The 15483-nt window shown below is 37.5% G+C and overlaps 1 protein-coding gene across 12 annotated transcripts in view; it reads right to left on the bottom strand.

Annotated features, from left to right (window-relative positions):
• The window catches only part of fat1a (FAT atypical cadherin 1a), a 124348-nt gene that overhangs the window by 27563 nt on the left and 81302 nt on the right, over nt 1–15483 (bottom strand). For all 12 annotated transcript variants that reach the window (XR_009395021.1, XR_009395023.1, XR_009395022.1 and 9 more), the window contains 4 exons: nt 14778–14974; nt 14525–14678; nt 10824–11057; nt 804–1190 (listed from right to left, as the gene is read on the bottom strand). Coding sequence is in view for 9 of the 12 variants with exons in the window: in XM_059342957.1 (XP_059198940.1) it covers nt 804–1190; nt 10824–11057; nt 14525–14678; nt 14778–14974 (972 nt within the window). In the remaining 3 variants the exon portion in view is untranslated. The remainder of the gene's footprint in view (nt 1–803; nt 1191–10823; nt 11058–14524; nt 14679–14777; nt 14975–15483) is intronic.

The following is a 15483-nucleotide window of genomic DNA, read 5'->3' as shown; positions in this document are numbered from 1 at the left end:
TTATCAAGGAAACCATGGAAAATGTCTAGAAGCTCTTAAACTAAGCTCTTATGAGCTATTTTTGTTGTTATCATTATATTTGTCCCGACAAATGTACCTTTACTTGTACCAGGCATTAAAATGAACAAGAAATTGAACAAAAAGGGTGCTCTAATATTTTTTCCTATGACTGTATATGTCTTATTTTTTTCTCTCCATTATTCTGCCTTCTATATTTATATGGCTGTACCTTGAGCTGCTGTGACAACTAAATTTCCCTACTGCAGGATAAATCAAGTCATATCTTATCTTATCTTATCTTATCTCTTAAGACAGTAGTTCTCAACCTTTTTGAGTGGCGACCCCCAATTTAACATGCATGTTGTCCGTGACCCCCCCTCACTGAACAGAATCTCACGCACACAGTTCAGATCACCCAAAAAAAGAAACAAAATGACCAAAAAAAGGAATTAAAATTACCAAAAAAAGACACAAAATGACCAAAAAAAGACACAAAATTACCAAAAAAAATACACAAAATGACTAAAAAATGGAAACAAAATTACCAAAAAAGACACAAATTGACTAGAAAATGATCAAAAAAAGAAACAAAATTACCCCAAAAAGACATTAAGTGACCAAAAATACTAAAACACATTAACACATGAACACTTTAACACATGTGGAGACAGAGCTGACTTCCAAAATGATTTGGCGACCCCCAGAAATCATCTCGCGACCCCAATTGGGGTCCCGACCCCAAGGTTGAGAATAGCTGTCTTAAGAGACAGTAAAAACTCGATATATGAAGAAAATTCCCCTACCAGTCCGCGGCTCCACACTGAACAAGCCGTGCTCGTTCCCGCTGATGATGCTGTAGGAGATCTCTCCGTTAGCCTCCGTGTCCCGGCTCGCCGCCTGCACTCTGACCACCTGCGTCCCCACCGTCACGTCCTCAGACACGGTCGCCGTGTACTCGCGGTGCTCAAACACCGGCGGGTTGTCGTTGATGTCCAGGACGGAGATCACCACCTGGCACAGCGAGGAGAGGCGTGGGGAGCCCTGGTCGCTGGCCCGGGCCTTCAGCTCGTACGTCTGCTGCACCTCGCGGTCCAGAGGGCGCTCCAGGCTGACCACGCCAGTGTGGTCGTCGATGGAGAAGAACCCATCAGCGGAGTCGACCAGCGAGTAGATGATGTCGCTGTTCAGACCTGGAATGAGAGAAAAAGGATGAGTCAGGGGTTTTTTTTGCAACGTAAATCTTATTGTTGTAGTTTTGACATTCAGGTTCGTTAAGATGTGATACGTCTCCGTTTACAGCACCAACTACATTTGTCGGAGGGCCAGAATTTTACTGGACAGTCACCTTGGGGGCCGGACCCTCAAATAAAATTAAATAAAAAAACATGGCATAACATTATTTTAATGTTTATTTATTATTGATGTCATAACAAAACTGAAGGCATTTTCAGCCTTTATGAGTCACGTTTTATTTGATGTGCAATCATTATTTGTGACCTGTTCTGTTCTGATACCATGCTATTTTAAGTTATGTTATAGCCAGTTGGTTTTCCTTTTTTTTTTCTGTACTGAGAAGTCTAGCCTGAAGCAAGGTTATTATAGTTAACGAAACTAACGAAATAAACAAAATTAGAATTGAAAAAACATTTTCGTTAACTGAAATAAAAATAAAAACTAGAGTTTCATTCATAATTCAGTGTTTCTATTTGAACATGCAACACATGGTGAATATGTTTACTGAGACTGGGAACTAGAACCAAAATTCAAAACACTTGGAACTGTAAGAGTTAATATCCTTATTGGGGCTGAAATGAATAAACCAAAGGAAATAAAGGCAAAATTTATTATGACCACTTTGAATCTGGCACCCAACACATAGCCCATTACAAAAAAACTAAAACTAACACTAAAACTAATAAAAACTAAACTAAAACTAAGCATTTTCAAAAAATAAAAACTGAACCAAAACTAGAAAACTCACTCTAAAAACTTATTAAAACTAACTGAATTTGAAAACAAAAATACACAACGAAATCAAAACTAAAACTAATGAAAAATCCAAAACTATTATAACCTTGGTGTGAAGCTTGTTGTTGAGACTTTGAAATAAAAACCAACCATGTTACGTAATGGCATGAGGAAAAGTTACGTTAAAAAAACCCCAAACAAAATCAAATACTGTGTGAAACAATAAATTTTAATTTAAACAGTGCAGCGAGTTTGTCCTCATTAAATAGAGTCATATATGGTGGGGATGCTGATAGTTAAGAGTCTCAGTTGTCGTTGCTGTTTTCAGTTGCTTTAATAGTGCGGACCACATGATATTTCTCCTTGATTTACAATTTTGGAATCCCGTCACGGGCCGGATTGGACAGTTCGGCGGCCCGGATTCGGCCCGCGGGCCGCCAGTTGATGATCACTGGTTTACAGCCTGTCCCTGTGCGCACGTCTCAGCAATTAAACTGCTGAGTAAAATGTCATCTTCACCTAAAAAATTGATAGCCGCATCAACAGAAACACTCCTGTAAGTACAGGGCGTAACAAGCTATTGATTCTTATATTGATGTATTGATTCTTGAATGATTAAAATCGTCGCCCTCTATTCTCATTCCGACGCATCCATCTTTCACACAGCCTCTGAAAAACAGGAGCTGTAAACGTCTAATCCATGGCGTCCTCATAACTCATGTCCTCCCACTAGCAAGACGCTCCCAGCAACAAGACAGAGACGGATCACAATAATAATCATAATGCCTTTCCGCAGGTGGCCCCCATTTGGAATATGCTATTATATTCCCATTTATCAGGTAAGTGCCCCCATCCTCCGTGGATCTCATTATGGTGCTGGAGAGACTACCGCAGGGAGCCCTGCTTATACGGTTCCCCATCACTTTTATCTGGTCTGATCATCCTTGAGACAATTGCTTAATGGTGGTTAAGTGAATTGTGCTGAATCTCGATTGGCTATATTGTCTCATACAGGTATGTTTATGATTGTGTGCTCAACTCAGTCCCATGGCTGGATGGCTTCACATTAAAGTAAAGCTGGAATGAGTTCACTGATATAAAATTAGGCCTCGTAAAAGGGTATTTTCGGTAACACTTTACAATAACCAACTAAATAATGTTTATAGATGGTTTATAAACCAATTATTAACCATTTACAAAGTGCTTTATAATTCTTTTTTGGGTCATTTTGTGTCTTTTTTGGTCATTTTGTTTCCTTTTTGGGTCATTTTGTCTCTTTTTTTGGTCATTTTGTTTCCTTTTTGGGTCATTTTGTGTCTTTTTTGGTCATTTTGTTTCTTTTTTGGGTCATTTTGTGTCTTTTTTTGGTCATTTTGTGTCTTTTTGGTCATTTTGTGTAATTTTTTGGTAATACTGTGTCTTTTTTTGCTTTACATATTTAATCGTTGAATGTTTTCAACCAATTTATTAAAGGCATATGAATCATTTCAAAATCATTAACATACTAAATATGGAGTTAAAAATATTAAAATGGGTGCAACTAAACTATCTATAAACAATTAATTATAATTTAATTGTTTGTTAATGGTAAAGAAACTATAAACGTACATTAATAGACATTTTTATAAATAAATATACATCTATTTGCCATTTATACATGATTAAGTTAGTTAAACATTAATACATTATGTATTCACCATTCTAAATGGTCTATAAACAGTTTATAAATGATGATTAAACATTAATAAACTATCTGTTTACCATTTATAAATGATGGTTATTGTAAAGTGGAATGAGTTCACTGATATAAAATTAGGCCTCGTAAAAGGTTATTTTCGGTAACACTTTACAATAACCAACTAAATAATGTTTATAGATGGTTTATAAACCAATTATTAACCATTTACAAAGTGCTTTACATATTTAATTGTTGGATGTTTTCAATCAATTTATTAAAGGTATATGAATCATTTTAAAATTATTAACATACTTAATATGGAGTAAAAAAATTTAAAATGGGTGCAACTAAAACTATTTATAAACAATTAATTATAATTTAATTGTTTGTTAATGGTAAAGTAACTATAAACGTACATTAGTAGACATTTTTATAAATAAATATACATCTATTTGCCATTTATACATGATTAAGTTAGTTAAACATTAATACATTATGTATTTACCATTCTAAATGGTCTATAAACTGTTAATAAATGATGATTAAACATTAATAAACTATCTGTTTACCGTTTATAAATGATGGTTATTGTAAAGTGTTACCGTATTTTCTTTTAAAAACATAGCCTTATATTTTATATGCATTTTGGTCCTTCATCCAAACTGCATTTAAAGTCACTGAAAATGGAGCTTTTGTAAATATTTGTGTGCACTGTTATCTGTTTTATGAGGCGACATTTTGGGAAATTATAGTCAGGATAGTGCTCGTTCTAACCTTGCTGACAGGACTTTTTACATGATAAATAGCCATCCAAAATATATTAAAAAAACCCAACAACAAACGAGCAAGGAAATTTCATTAAATATTTATATTGTCATAAAGTGGCTAAATCATTAAAGAAGCCACCTCAATAGTAACAACAGCCAATGGGAGGCCACCAGATGACCAGGATAATAACATGACAGCTGAAACAAATGAGCTTTTAGTTATTTAGCCACCATGATGAATGCTTTTTAATAATTCCTTCCTCCATAGATCATTTTTCTTAAATGGCATACGCGTGCCTTCCTGTTCATCTTGCTTTTCCTCCTGTTTTCCAATAGCATCGACATATTTTCAATACAGAGCGAGCAGTAATTTTAGTTTCTCAGGACTTTTTCACGTTAACACAAAAATGTGCAGTTACTTATCCACCATATTGAGAAGCAGAGGGGTCATAATGTGTTATGGGGTGATTGTTGCGCTGCTGCAGCCAGGTAGCTTTAACTAACTGCAACTGTTTTTTTCAGGCTTCTGATTGGCCGATATTGTATAATCACTAAGATTAGGGTTTTATTATCTGATGTTTTGGCGTGCTCTTGGCAGCCTTTTAATTGTGGATCGTGTTTTGCTTGGAGAATTCTTTGAAACATCTGTTATGGGGTGATTGTTGCGCTGCTGCAGCCAGGTAGCTTTAACTTTAACTTTAACTCATTCTTTTTATTGATGTTGTGTTTTTACTGAAGTGTTGTTGTTTTATCTCACTTCATGTAATTGTTGTGTGTTTTGCATGAATTTTTATAGCCGTGTCGAAAGACACATTTCTGCTCTGTTGAACAGACAATAAAGATATATTCTATTCTATTCTATTCTAACTGTAACTGTTTTTTTCAGGCTTCTGATTGGCCGATATCGTATAATCACTAAGATTAGGGTTTTATTATCTGATGTTCTGGCATGCTCTTGGCAGCCTTTTAATTGTGGATCGTGTTTCATTTGGACAGAGAATTCTTTGAAACATCTCATGTGGATGGGAGGTGAAACCCGGTTTTCAAAAGTACATGTTGATGTGTGGGCTAGGGCTTAATTTGCAACTTCTTTGTCATTCTTTTTTTCTTTATATATTTTTTTTTTTGTGGAAATTAGCATTTATAAGCATCTGTACAAGACATAACTTATTGCACAGCTGTTTTCCACATTTTTGTTTTTTAAAGGGTACATTAGAACAAAGAACCACAAAAGAAAAATAAATACAAAACAAAACAAAACAAAAACATAGTATTATAATAATATATAATAATAATATATAGGGAGGCAAAAAAGCAGAGAAACAGAAACATTAACAATTATGCTAATAATACCAATACATAAATAAACACAGGATGCCAAGTATGCTCATTAAAAAAAATTAAAAATAAAAAGATTTTAAAAAATACCTTAATAAAATAAATGAAAATTGGATGCATCAGATCAACTCAGTTGGGGTCCAGAGAGGTGAGGGTAGTCACATATGTGATGACAGGCTGCCATCTTTTATAAAAGAATTGGCTGCTGAGCCTTCTTTGTCATTCTTGATAATAAACTGAATATCTTTGTGTTTTTGATTGGTGGTTGACTAAAACAAGAAATTTGCCAACACTACTTTGAGCTGTCAAAACTTGTTTTTCAAAAATTTTAAAAACAAAACAAGTGAGTAATTAATCAACAATATAATCAGCAGATAAATAAAAAATAATTCTAGGTTGCAGCCCAATATTAGAGACAATTTTGCCTGTAAGTCTCTGTAATATTAATAAACTGCATACTGATCTTTGCAGCAATACAGACAGATTTAGTTGTGAGGACAGCTGGCACTTCAGGACGTCTTTCTCTACAGTATTAAAGGAAACATTATCAAGAAACATGTCTGAATCTGCTGCAGCACCACAGTGGACGAAGCGAAAAATGATTAAATTCCTCGCCAATGTAGCGACATTAGAAATTGAATGAAGAAAAAAAAGCAAAAGCGAGGGAGTGCAGATGGCGCGGAGAGACACTGGGATCAGGGCAGAGTGATAAAGGATAAAGCAGAATCACAGAAGGAATGTGTACTCGCATAACTTTAGTGTTATCACAGATCAAGGCCACCAGTCTGGATCTGTTTGTCTGTCTGGTTCATAACCATCCTGCACTAAGATAAGAGCTGCCTTTTAGAGATCGTAACAGCAGGCTGAACTGAGCGGGTAAGAATCAAACATCTTCCAGCCAAATGGGCAGCGGATCACTGAGGCAGTGGCACACAGCCGCTAGTGCCAAGAACGAGTCCTCGCAGAGATACGCAGAGTCAAATATCGATGGAGGATACAGCAACTCTTCTCTCCTCGGAGGAGGCTTACATTACACTTCACATTCTGTTGGTTGAACGCTGAGAAAGTTGACTGACGCCTAATTGAACTGGGTCAAAGCTGCAACGCCTAACTCTTCTTGTACTTGTTGCACATATTGCAACAACTTTCACCTCAGTGAAGAGAAATACTAGACAGTCAGACACAAAAAGAACTCTGGATGTGTGTGATACTTACACATGTGAGGGAAATACTAATCAAAAAAGAAATGTCTTTTTTGTCATTTCATGTCTTTTTTTTTGGTAATTTGTTTCTTTTTTAGTCATTTTGTTTCTTTTTTGGGTCATTTTGTTTCTTTTTTTGTCATTTTGTGTCTTTTTTTGGTAATTTTGTGCCTTTTTTGGTAATTTTGTTTCCTTTTTGGGTAATTTTGTGTCTTTTTTTGGTCATTTTGTTTCCTTTTTGGGTCATTTTGTGTTTTTTTTGGTCATTTTGTTTCTTTTTTGGGTAATTTTGTGTCTTTTCTTGTCTTTTCTGATTTTTTTAAATGGGAAGCAAATTTTGTGCCAGCAAAGCCCCGGGGAAGAAATGTCTTTTTGGTCATTTCATGTCTTTTTTTTGGTCATTTGTTTCTTTTTTAGTCATTTTGTTTCTTTTTTGGGTCATTTTGGTTCTTTTTTTTGTCGTTTTGTGTCTTTTTTTGGTCATTTTGTGTCTTTTTTGGTCATTTTGTTTCCTTTTTGGGTCATTTTGTGTCTTTTTTTGGTCATTTTGTTTCTTTTGGGTCATTTTGTGTATTTTTTTGGTAATTCTGTGTCTTTTTTTAGTCATTTTGTGTCTTTTTTTAGTCATTTTGTCTCTTTTATGGGTGATCTGAACTGTGCGTGTGAGATTGTGTTCAGTGAGCGGGGGTCACGGACAACATGCATGTTAAATTGGAGGAGGCTTACATTACACTTCACATTCTGTTGGTTGAACGCTAAGAAAGTTGACTGACGCCTAATTGAACTGGGTCAAAGCTACAACGCCTAACTCTTCTTCTACATGATGCTTGGAACTTCTCGGTTGTGCTTGGAGCTTTCACCTCAGTGAAGAAAAATACTAGACAGTCACACACAGAAAGAACTCTCAATGTGTGTGATACTTACACATGTGAGGGAAATACTAATCAAATCCCCCTCTGCTTCACTCAGTGTAACTCCAAATAATTATTGCCTCTGGCTAAACTGCAGGAAGCACCTTTTTTCTCCGCCCCCCCTTCAAGTACTCTTATCCCTGATTTTTTAAAATGGGAAGCAAATTTTGTGCCAGCAAAGCCTCGGGGAAGAAACGTCTTAATACCAGCACTTTCCATTCACCATTTAAGGTTTCTCTCTGAGGGACCCAATTCTAGCATCCCTTTCATTCTGTCAAGCTGTCAGTCCATCCAAAAAACGAGGGAAATAGAAAGAGAGGGCGTCGATTCTCTGACAGTGAACGGGGCCCAAACGCTTCGTGCTCTCGTAATCTGGTACGGCAGGTCCAATAGTTTCCTGGATAAAGTCTCCAGGAGTTTAAATGACTGTTTAACTGCACGGTTTAGTTCTTAGTCTTATCCACATGTGAGCCTCTGAGTGGCTGGCACTGCTTCCTGAAAGGTGAAGACGCCAGAGATAAATATGTGGCCCTGTGGCTTTGCACCAGGCAAATGGAAAATTGCAATCAGCCCTTTTGAGAATTCAGCTTGAAGAGAGAGGAATTTCATTAGAGTGTAATGGAGCTTTTAATTTGAGGGGTTGATCATTCATGAAATTCCACATTTGTTATCCCTCCCTCTTGCCATTTAGTGTAATGCAGTTGCATAAAGGAAAGATAATAACCCGTGCATTTTGAGTCAGCACTTCGCCAAGATGCATAGGCACGCTGCACGCCGTAATGCTGAAAAACATTTCAAATGTATCTGCTGGAATTAGAGGCGCCTTTTTTTCCACTGTCATCTTAAGTGAGCCTTTGTTTGCCATTATTTGCACAGTGTGCACGCATTAACTCTCAGAGGTTTATCTAAAACATTACTTTATTATTTAAACATTTCCAATCATTGCTAAGCAACTGTAACCAGGCTCTGCAGGCTGGTCAATCTTTGGATTGTTTCACATGTTGAAGCATGAGGCTGTAGTCAAAGATAAACTCAGGAGTAGAGTTGGGTAGATTTCTGGTTTTGCATGAAAAAAAGTCGGCTATATAACGTGTCTAAACCGGTTTGACTTTATGCAAAACAGCTGACCTGGCATTTGTCATTATAAAAGGTTAGGGCAAATTAAAAAGTTTCTTTTATGACCAAGGTGTAGATGGCGGCTTGCAAACACTGCAAACACAAAGAATTGGACGAGCTGCCCAGGTATATTAATGCTCACTAAAGTATATCTGGCGGCCCATTTAGCAGTTTTTCCTGTTACTTTTTTTTTTATCAATGCAGGAGAACAACACCATCTGCTATCGATTAATCTGCTCCATTGCACATGCTCTGCAGAGAAAATGAGTAAGAGATGTTCTCTGGTATTATGTCAGAGGATGCAGACACGGTGCAAAATGATAGCGTGATTAACATAATATTGTTTGTTTATAAACTGTTGGTTTTGTGGTGGGAGTGTGGAAGGATTTGCAGGGTGCATGTTGTGTTTTTACTATCAAGTTTGCATGTTATTTAATTGAGACGAAGGTGCAGGGTACGATTTCCTCGCTTTTTTTTGGACAAAATTACATTCAGGAGCATTCTGAGGTAGGGTGTGATTTATGCAAAACAATGCATATTTCCAGTTTTTTGGTAAAAGTGAAATAAGTAAAAAATCTTTTGTCCTAAATAAAAAATCTTTCTAGTATGCAAACCCAACATGCACCTTCCCCTAATCCAGGGATGGGCAACTGGAGGCCCGGGGGCCACATACGGCCCACACCCTCACTTGAAGTGGCCCTCAGTACAACTACATGCATTTGAGCGTGAAAACATGCAGGGTGCATGTTGTGTTTTTACTATAAAGTTTGCATGTTATTTAATTAAGACGAAAGATATATTTTTTAGTTTAACTTTTACAAAAAAGTAATATGCATTGTTTGTTTTGTGGTGGGAGTAGGTCAGGGATGGGCAACTTAAATGCTTGAGGGGGCCACAATTTTTCATGGACACTACCACAGGGCCACATATAGGACCGTGCACTTAACCAGATATGATGAAACTGCAATTTTAAATATGTTTACAGTGCAGTAACTTAACATATCTCATGCTCAAATGCATGTATAACAGTATAAATAGGAATACAAAAGGTTTGAAGCAAATAAAAAAGAAGTAATTTTGTGCAATTTTACATTGCACTTTTAAGATTTCATGCTCAAATGCATGTAGTTGTACTGAGGGCCACTTCAAGTGAGGGTGCGGGCCGTATGTGGCCCCCGGGCCTCCAGTTGCCCATCCCTGGAGTAGGGGAAGGTGCATGTTGGGTTTGCATACTAGAAAGATTTTTTATTTAGGACAAAAGATTTTTTACTTATTTCACTTTTACCAAATAACAGGAAACATGCATTGTTTTGCATAAATCACACCCTACCTCAGAATGCTCCTGAATGTAATTTTGTCCCCAAAAAAAAAGGGAGGAAATCGTATTGGGAACCCAGTGTCGTCAACTGTATTACAATTAAAATTAAAGTATGAGGCATCGAAATGGGCCAAAACAGCAGGAAACGCCATTTTCGATCCAAGATGGCCGACTTCCTGTACGTTTAAGGGTATGGGTTCTTGAGACTTTTTTGTGCGCCTTGCCATGATACATGTATGTACCAAATTTCATGCTGATACGACATTACTGTGCGAGGGGCTGAATTTTCTTGACTTTCAAGGGGGCGCTAGTGAGTCATTTTGCAACGTCCATTCCCGCGAATACCAGAATACAAAAATTTCACGGGAGATTTATGTATATTCCAAATATGGCGAGTTTTTGAATATGATAAAGCCCCCAAAAAGACAATTCATTACCCGGAAAAATAATAATAAGAAGAAGAATAGACGGACCAATTACAATAGGGTCCTCGCACCGTTAGTGCTCGGTCCCTAATAAACTCACCAGCATCCACATCATTGGCCAGCAGTTTAGCCACATATGTGCCTATCTCCGTGTTCTCAAACACCGTGATGGTGTAGGGGTCGGCTGAGAACTGAGGCGGGTTGTCGTTGACGTCCTCCACGGCGATGTGGACGTCGGCCTCGCAGTAGCGCCCTCCTCCGTCCACCGCCCGCACTTTGAACCTGTGCTCCTCCTCCTCCTCTCGGTCCAGCGGCTGGGACGTCTTCAACTCCCCTGAAGGTGAGACGGACGCATTTTTTGAGCAAAAATACACAAACACTATCAGCATGTCTTGTCCTTGAAAAGTTAACATATACATTGAAAAAGAAATCTGACAAATTTAAAGAGATTTGGAATCCCTTTCTTGCATTCTTGGAGAACTGTGAAATTGAGGAAACTTTGGAAACCTGAAGGTGATGTTGTCCCTAATGGTTGATATCTTAACCATGCAGTGGCGGTTCTAGACTAATTTTACTGTGGGGGCCAAGCAGGGGCCAGTGTTTAATCAGAGGGGCACATTAAAAAACTAAGCAAAATATTATATTTAGGCATTCAAAACCTTTATTTTAGCTCATTTAAAAATCTCATTTAAGTATATTTGGAAGATACAAATACACTGATTGAAACAATGAGACTTACCAACAATAATTATTTTTGCACAACAATTAAATTTCTAATTTTTGTGCACAATTACTTTTATTTTTATTTTGAAAATGCAGTATAGTGAGAATGATCTTTTTTTTAATGTATACATATATACACAAGCTTTTATTGCACAATTAAACTATTATACAATGTACACATTCTGGGTTCCTTTTATGCACAATGAGATATTGTTTGAACAAAAAATAGGTTAGAATTGTTCCGTCGTTCATCATTATAAATTGATCATTTTATTATTAATTTGACACAGGGGCCACAGCAGGGGCCAAAGGCTTCTTCACAGGGGCAGTGGCCCCTGTAGGCCCCTGTGTAGAACCGCCACTGTAACCATGTGATGCTAGCTGTATATGAATATGTAATGTCGTTACCCACTTTTTTATTTTTATTTTCTATTACTATTATTATTAGTTCTGTTATTTCTTTTCTTTAAGTATTTATTTTTCCTTTGGGGTGGGGGGAGTGGATTCCTTTATAGTTTGACTTTGATGCTTTGTCAAATGTATTAAAATGTCATTTTTGTAAACTGTTAAAACTCAATAAATACATGTCTATATAAAAAAAAAAAAAATACACAAACACACTAAGACAACACACACTCTTTGGGGAGCAGGAGGATGTCATTTTCTATTTAAAGAACATAAAGAAAACATTCAGCTTACAGACAGACGTTAAGACTTTGTGCACAATTAATCGAGAGATTGAGTTTATGTTTATAAAAAGACAAACCGTGTATGCTAGAAAGCGCTGTAATTCCCTTGTTTGCTGCCTACTGAATGGAAAAAAACATCTAAACAACTGACGGCTTTCAGGAGAGAGAAGAGGGGAATAAATAAGTAATAGAAGTGTGAGAGCAGAGAGAAAATGGCAGAGAGAGAGAGAGAGATTGGGGTGAGGGAAACCATCAGAGTTGGCAGGTACGAGCAGTTTGGAAGTGTCCTGGGATGTGAGGCGGCCAACATTACCACAACCCCTCTGGAAAACCTACAGAGCCTCTTGGCGGTCTTCATCTGCAATAATCCTACTTGTCTGCACCGAGAGAAAAAACAAAAAAACATCCACTCTCCATAACAGTAGCGCTACTGCTGGAAACTTAATATTAACTGCTGCCAAAAGACAGCTGGACAGTTTAGTTGTCTTGGTGTCCGTCTCTCAGCATATTAAAGCTGAATTCGCTGTTACTTTGTGTTTCTATGCAACAGCAGATAAGTTGCATAGCTGTTCAAATCCACTGGCTTACTTTGTTTCGTCCTTTCATGCTCTAACTTTGCATTTATTTTGAAAAACCGGTTGGTGGTGATTAACTGGCATTGTTTTTCTTTCTTTTCTTTTTTTGCACCTCCTTTCTTTTTCTGTCCTCGCAGCCAGATGGAATCTCTGATTTAGAGGGTCTCCCAGAAGAAATTATTTGCAGGCAAGAAGTATAGCAGTCATAAATTCAATTTAAGTGTGCAACTCTGTATTTTAGTGCCACTGTGGGTCTTTGAGTCGCCCCGCGGGGAAATGTTCTTGGCTCTTTTAAAAATGAATAAATAAATAACAACTGGGCACAAGCAAACACGCTCGCCTCCTCTATCGCTGATAATGACTCGCACACATCGAGAAAAACAAATAAAACACACCAACATTTTGCAGAGGGATCACAAGTCTGGAATCTTAAAGACTGTAGAATGTGAGACTGCCGTCGTGCTGGGCTGCCTTTTTGATTTTGTGGCTCGGAGCGCAGGGCTAAGAGTGTTTCATGAGAGACTTTAAAATGAGTGTCCCACATACTGCTTCCCAATATTCACAATAACCTGCAACACAGCTGGAACACAATCTAATTAAATGACTGTGGATGAGATAGGCTTCAGAAATAATGAATAAAAATGTATTAACAATCATATATAAAGAAATGAAAACAACCAAAAAAAAAGCTGCTCTTCTTACATTTCAGTAGAGGTGGGGGAAAAAATCGATAAAGCATAGTATCGCGATATTCAGCATGGCAATATTATATTGATTAATGACAAGTATCAATATTTAGCAATCTGACGGCGGGCGGTCCGTAAGTATTTTCGCCGTATCAGGCTCACTTTTCGTGTCGAGGAGTTATGAGATGAGATGAGGTGAATAGACTGAGAATTTTCTCTTATTTGACAAAACAATTTTTGATTGAATGTATTTTTGTGGACACAAAATGCAGCTAAACAGTTTAATCGCAAAACTCCCCATATTGCAAAATGCTTAAAATCTCAATAATATTTGTATCGTGACTTAAGTATCGGAATAAAATCTGACTGTGGATGAGATAGGCTTCAGAAATAATGAATAAATGTATTAACAATCATATATAAAGAAGTAAAACAACCAAAAAAAAGCTGCTCTTCTTACATTTCAGTAGAGTTGGGGGAAAAATCGATACAGCATAGTATCGCGATATTTAGCATGGCAATATTATATCGATTAATGACAAGTATCAGTATTTAGCAATCTGACGGCGGGCAGTCCGTAAGTATTTTCGAAGTATCAGGCTCTCTTTTCGTGTCGAGGAGTTGTCGTGTCGAAATAACGCTGCAAAGTTCGGCTTTTTTATGTTTCATTCAAAAAATTCAGAGCAGCGGCGCTTAAAGTTGAGGAAAGTTTGATAAAATGCTGCAGTTGTTGTCGTCCAACATGTTTGATATCAGTTCAGTTCAGTTTGACTGAATACTTTGTTGGTCAGTCTGTGGGTTTGACTCTCATTGTGGAGGAATAAAAAGACGAGATGTGATGAATAGACTGAGAATTTTCTCTTATTTGACAAAACGATTTCTGATTGAATGTAGAAGAAGAAGAAGAAGAAGAAGATTACTTTATTAATCCCACAATGGGATAGGCCACGGACTGTGTTTTTGTGGATACAAAATGCAGCTAAACAGTTTAATCGCAGTACTCCCCATATTGCAAAATGCTTAAAATCTCCATAACACTGTATCGTGACTTAAATATCGGAATAAAATCTTATGGTGGGGCTTCTGCTGATTCCCACCTCTACATGTCAGCATCCATTACATACACACCTGTGTCAGAGTCGATGATGAACAATTCAGATCCAACTCCCTGAAGCTCATAAGAGATTTGGGCGTTTGAGCGGATGTCGGCATCTCTGGCAGAAACCTGCAAGACGAGCCTGCCAGCAGGAGAGTCCTCTGGGACGCTCTCACTGTACAGGGTCTGGGGGAGGAAACCACAGTGAATACCAGGAAGAAAAGGGCACAACAGACACAAATTAACTGCGAAATTACAGCCCAGTGGAAAAGAAATGGACTTTACCTTTTCACATACGGGGCTGTTGTCATTGGCATCCAGCACCTTGACCTCTACAACAGCTTTGGCAGTAAAGATGCCGTCACTGGCAGTAATGTTAAGGAGATAATTGTCCTTCTCTTCACGGTCCAAGGGCTTCCTGACTGAGACCTTCCATTCATTCTGAATGTGTTCGATGGCAAATTGGCCGAGCGGGTCCCCTCCTGTTTGGTGTTAAAAAGAAATACCACTTCAGAGTGATCAACAACTCGGAGGCAGGAAAGCAGCCGGAGTCATTAAAAAGAAACAAGGATAAGGGTCTGTCCTGAATTTTAAACCACGATCCAGTGAATATCTATCAATAATTACTTAAATCATCTGCTATGTATTCATCACTGCTTCACAAAGCAAATCCTTATTTTCTAAACCAAATATGTTTGGTACACAAGTAGACCGAGAAACAACAGAAAAAGAACGCTGGAATCTGATTCCTCTTGATATTCCCACACTTGGCACAGTTATTCACACTTGCTAATTAGCACCAGAGGAAGTATTTTCCCCCAGTCTGTTTCAAAGCATTATTCAGATAATTATACATTTCTGTATTATGATGACCTTAATATTTGCCTTGAGCTTCGGCAGATTAGGCGATAACGCAGACTCCTAACAGATAATAGGACTGTGTAATGTTTCAAAGATGAGATATTATCATCATATTAAGTGGCATAAACGG

The sequence above is a fragment of the Centropristis striata genome, chromosome 1, assembly GCF_030273125.1.
Source record: "Centropristis striata isolate RG_2023a ecotype Rhode Island chromosome 1, C.striata_1.0, whole genome shotgun sequence".
Lineage (NCBI taxonomy): Eukaryota > Metazoa > Chordata > Actinopteri > Perciformes > Serranidae > Centropristis > Centropristis striata.
The sequence above is the reverse complement of the archived record's forward strand: the minus strand, read 5'-3'. Positions and strand labels throughout refer to the sequence as shown.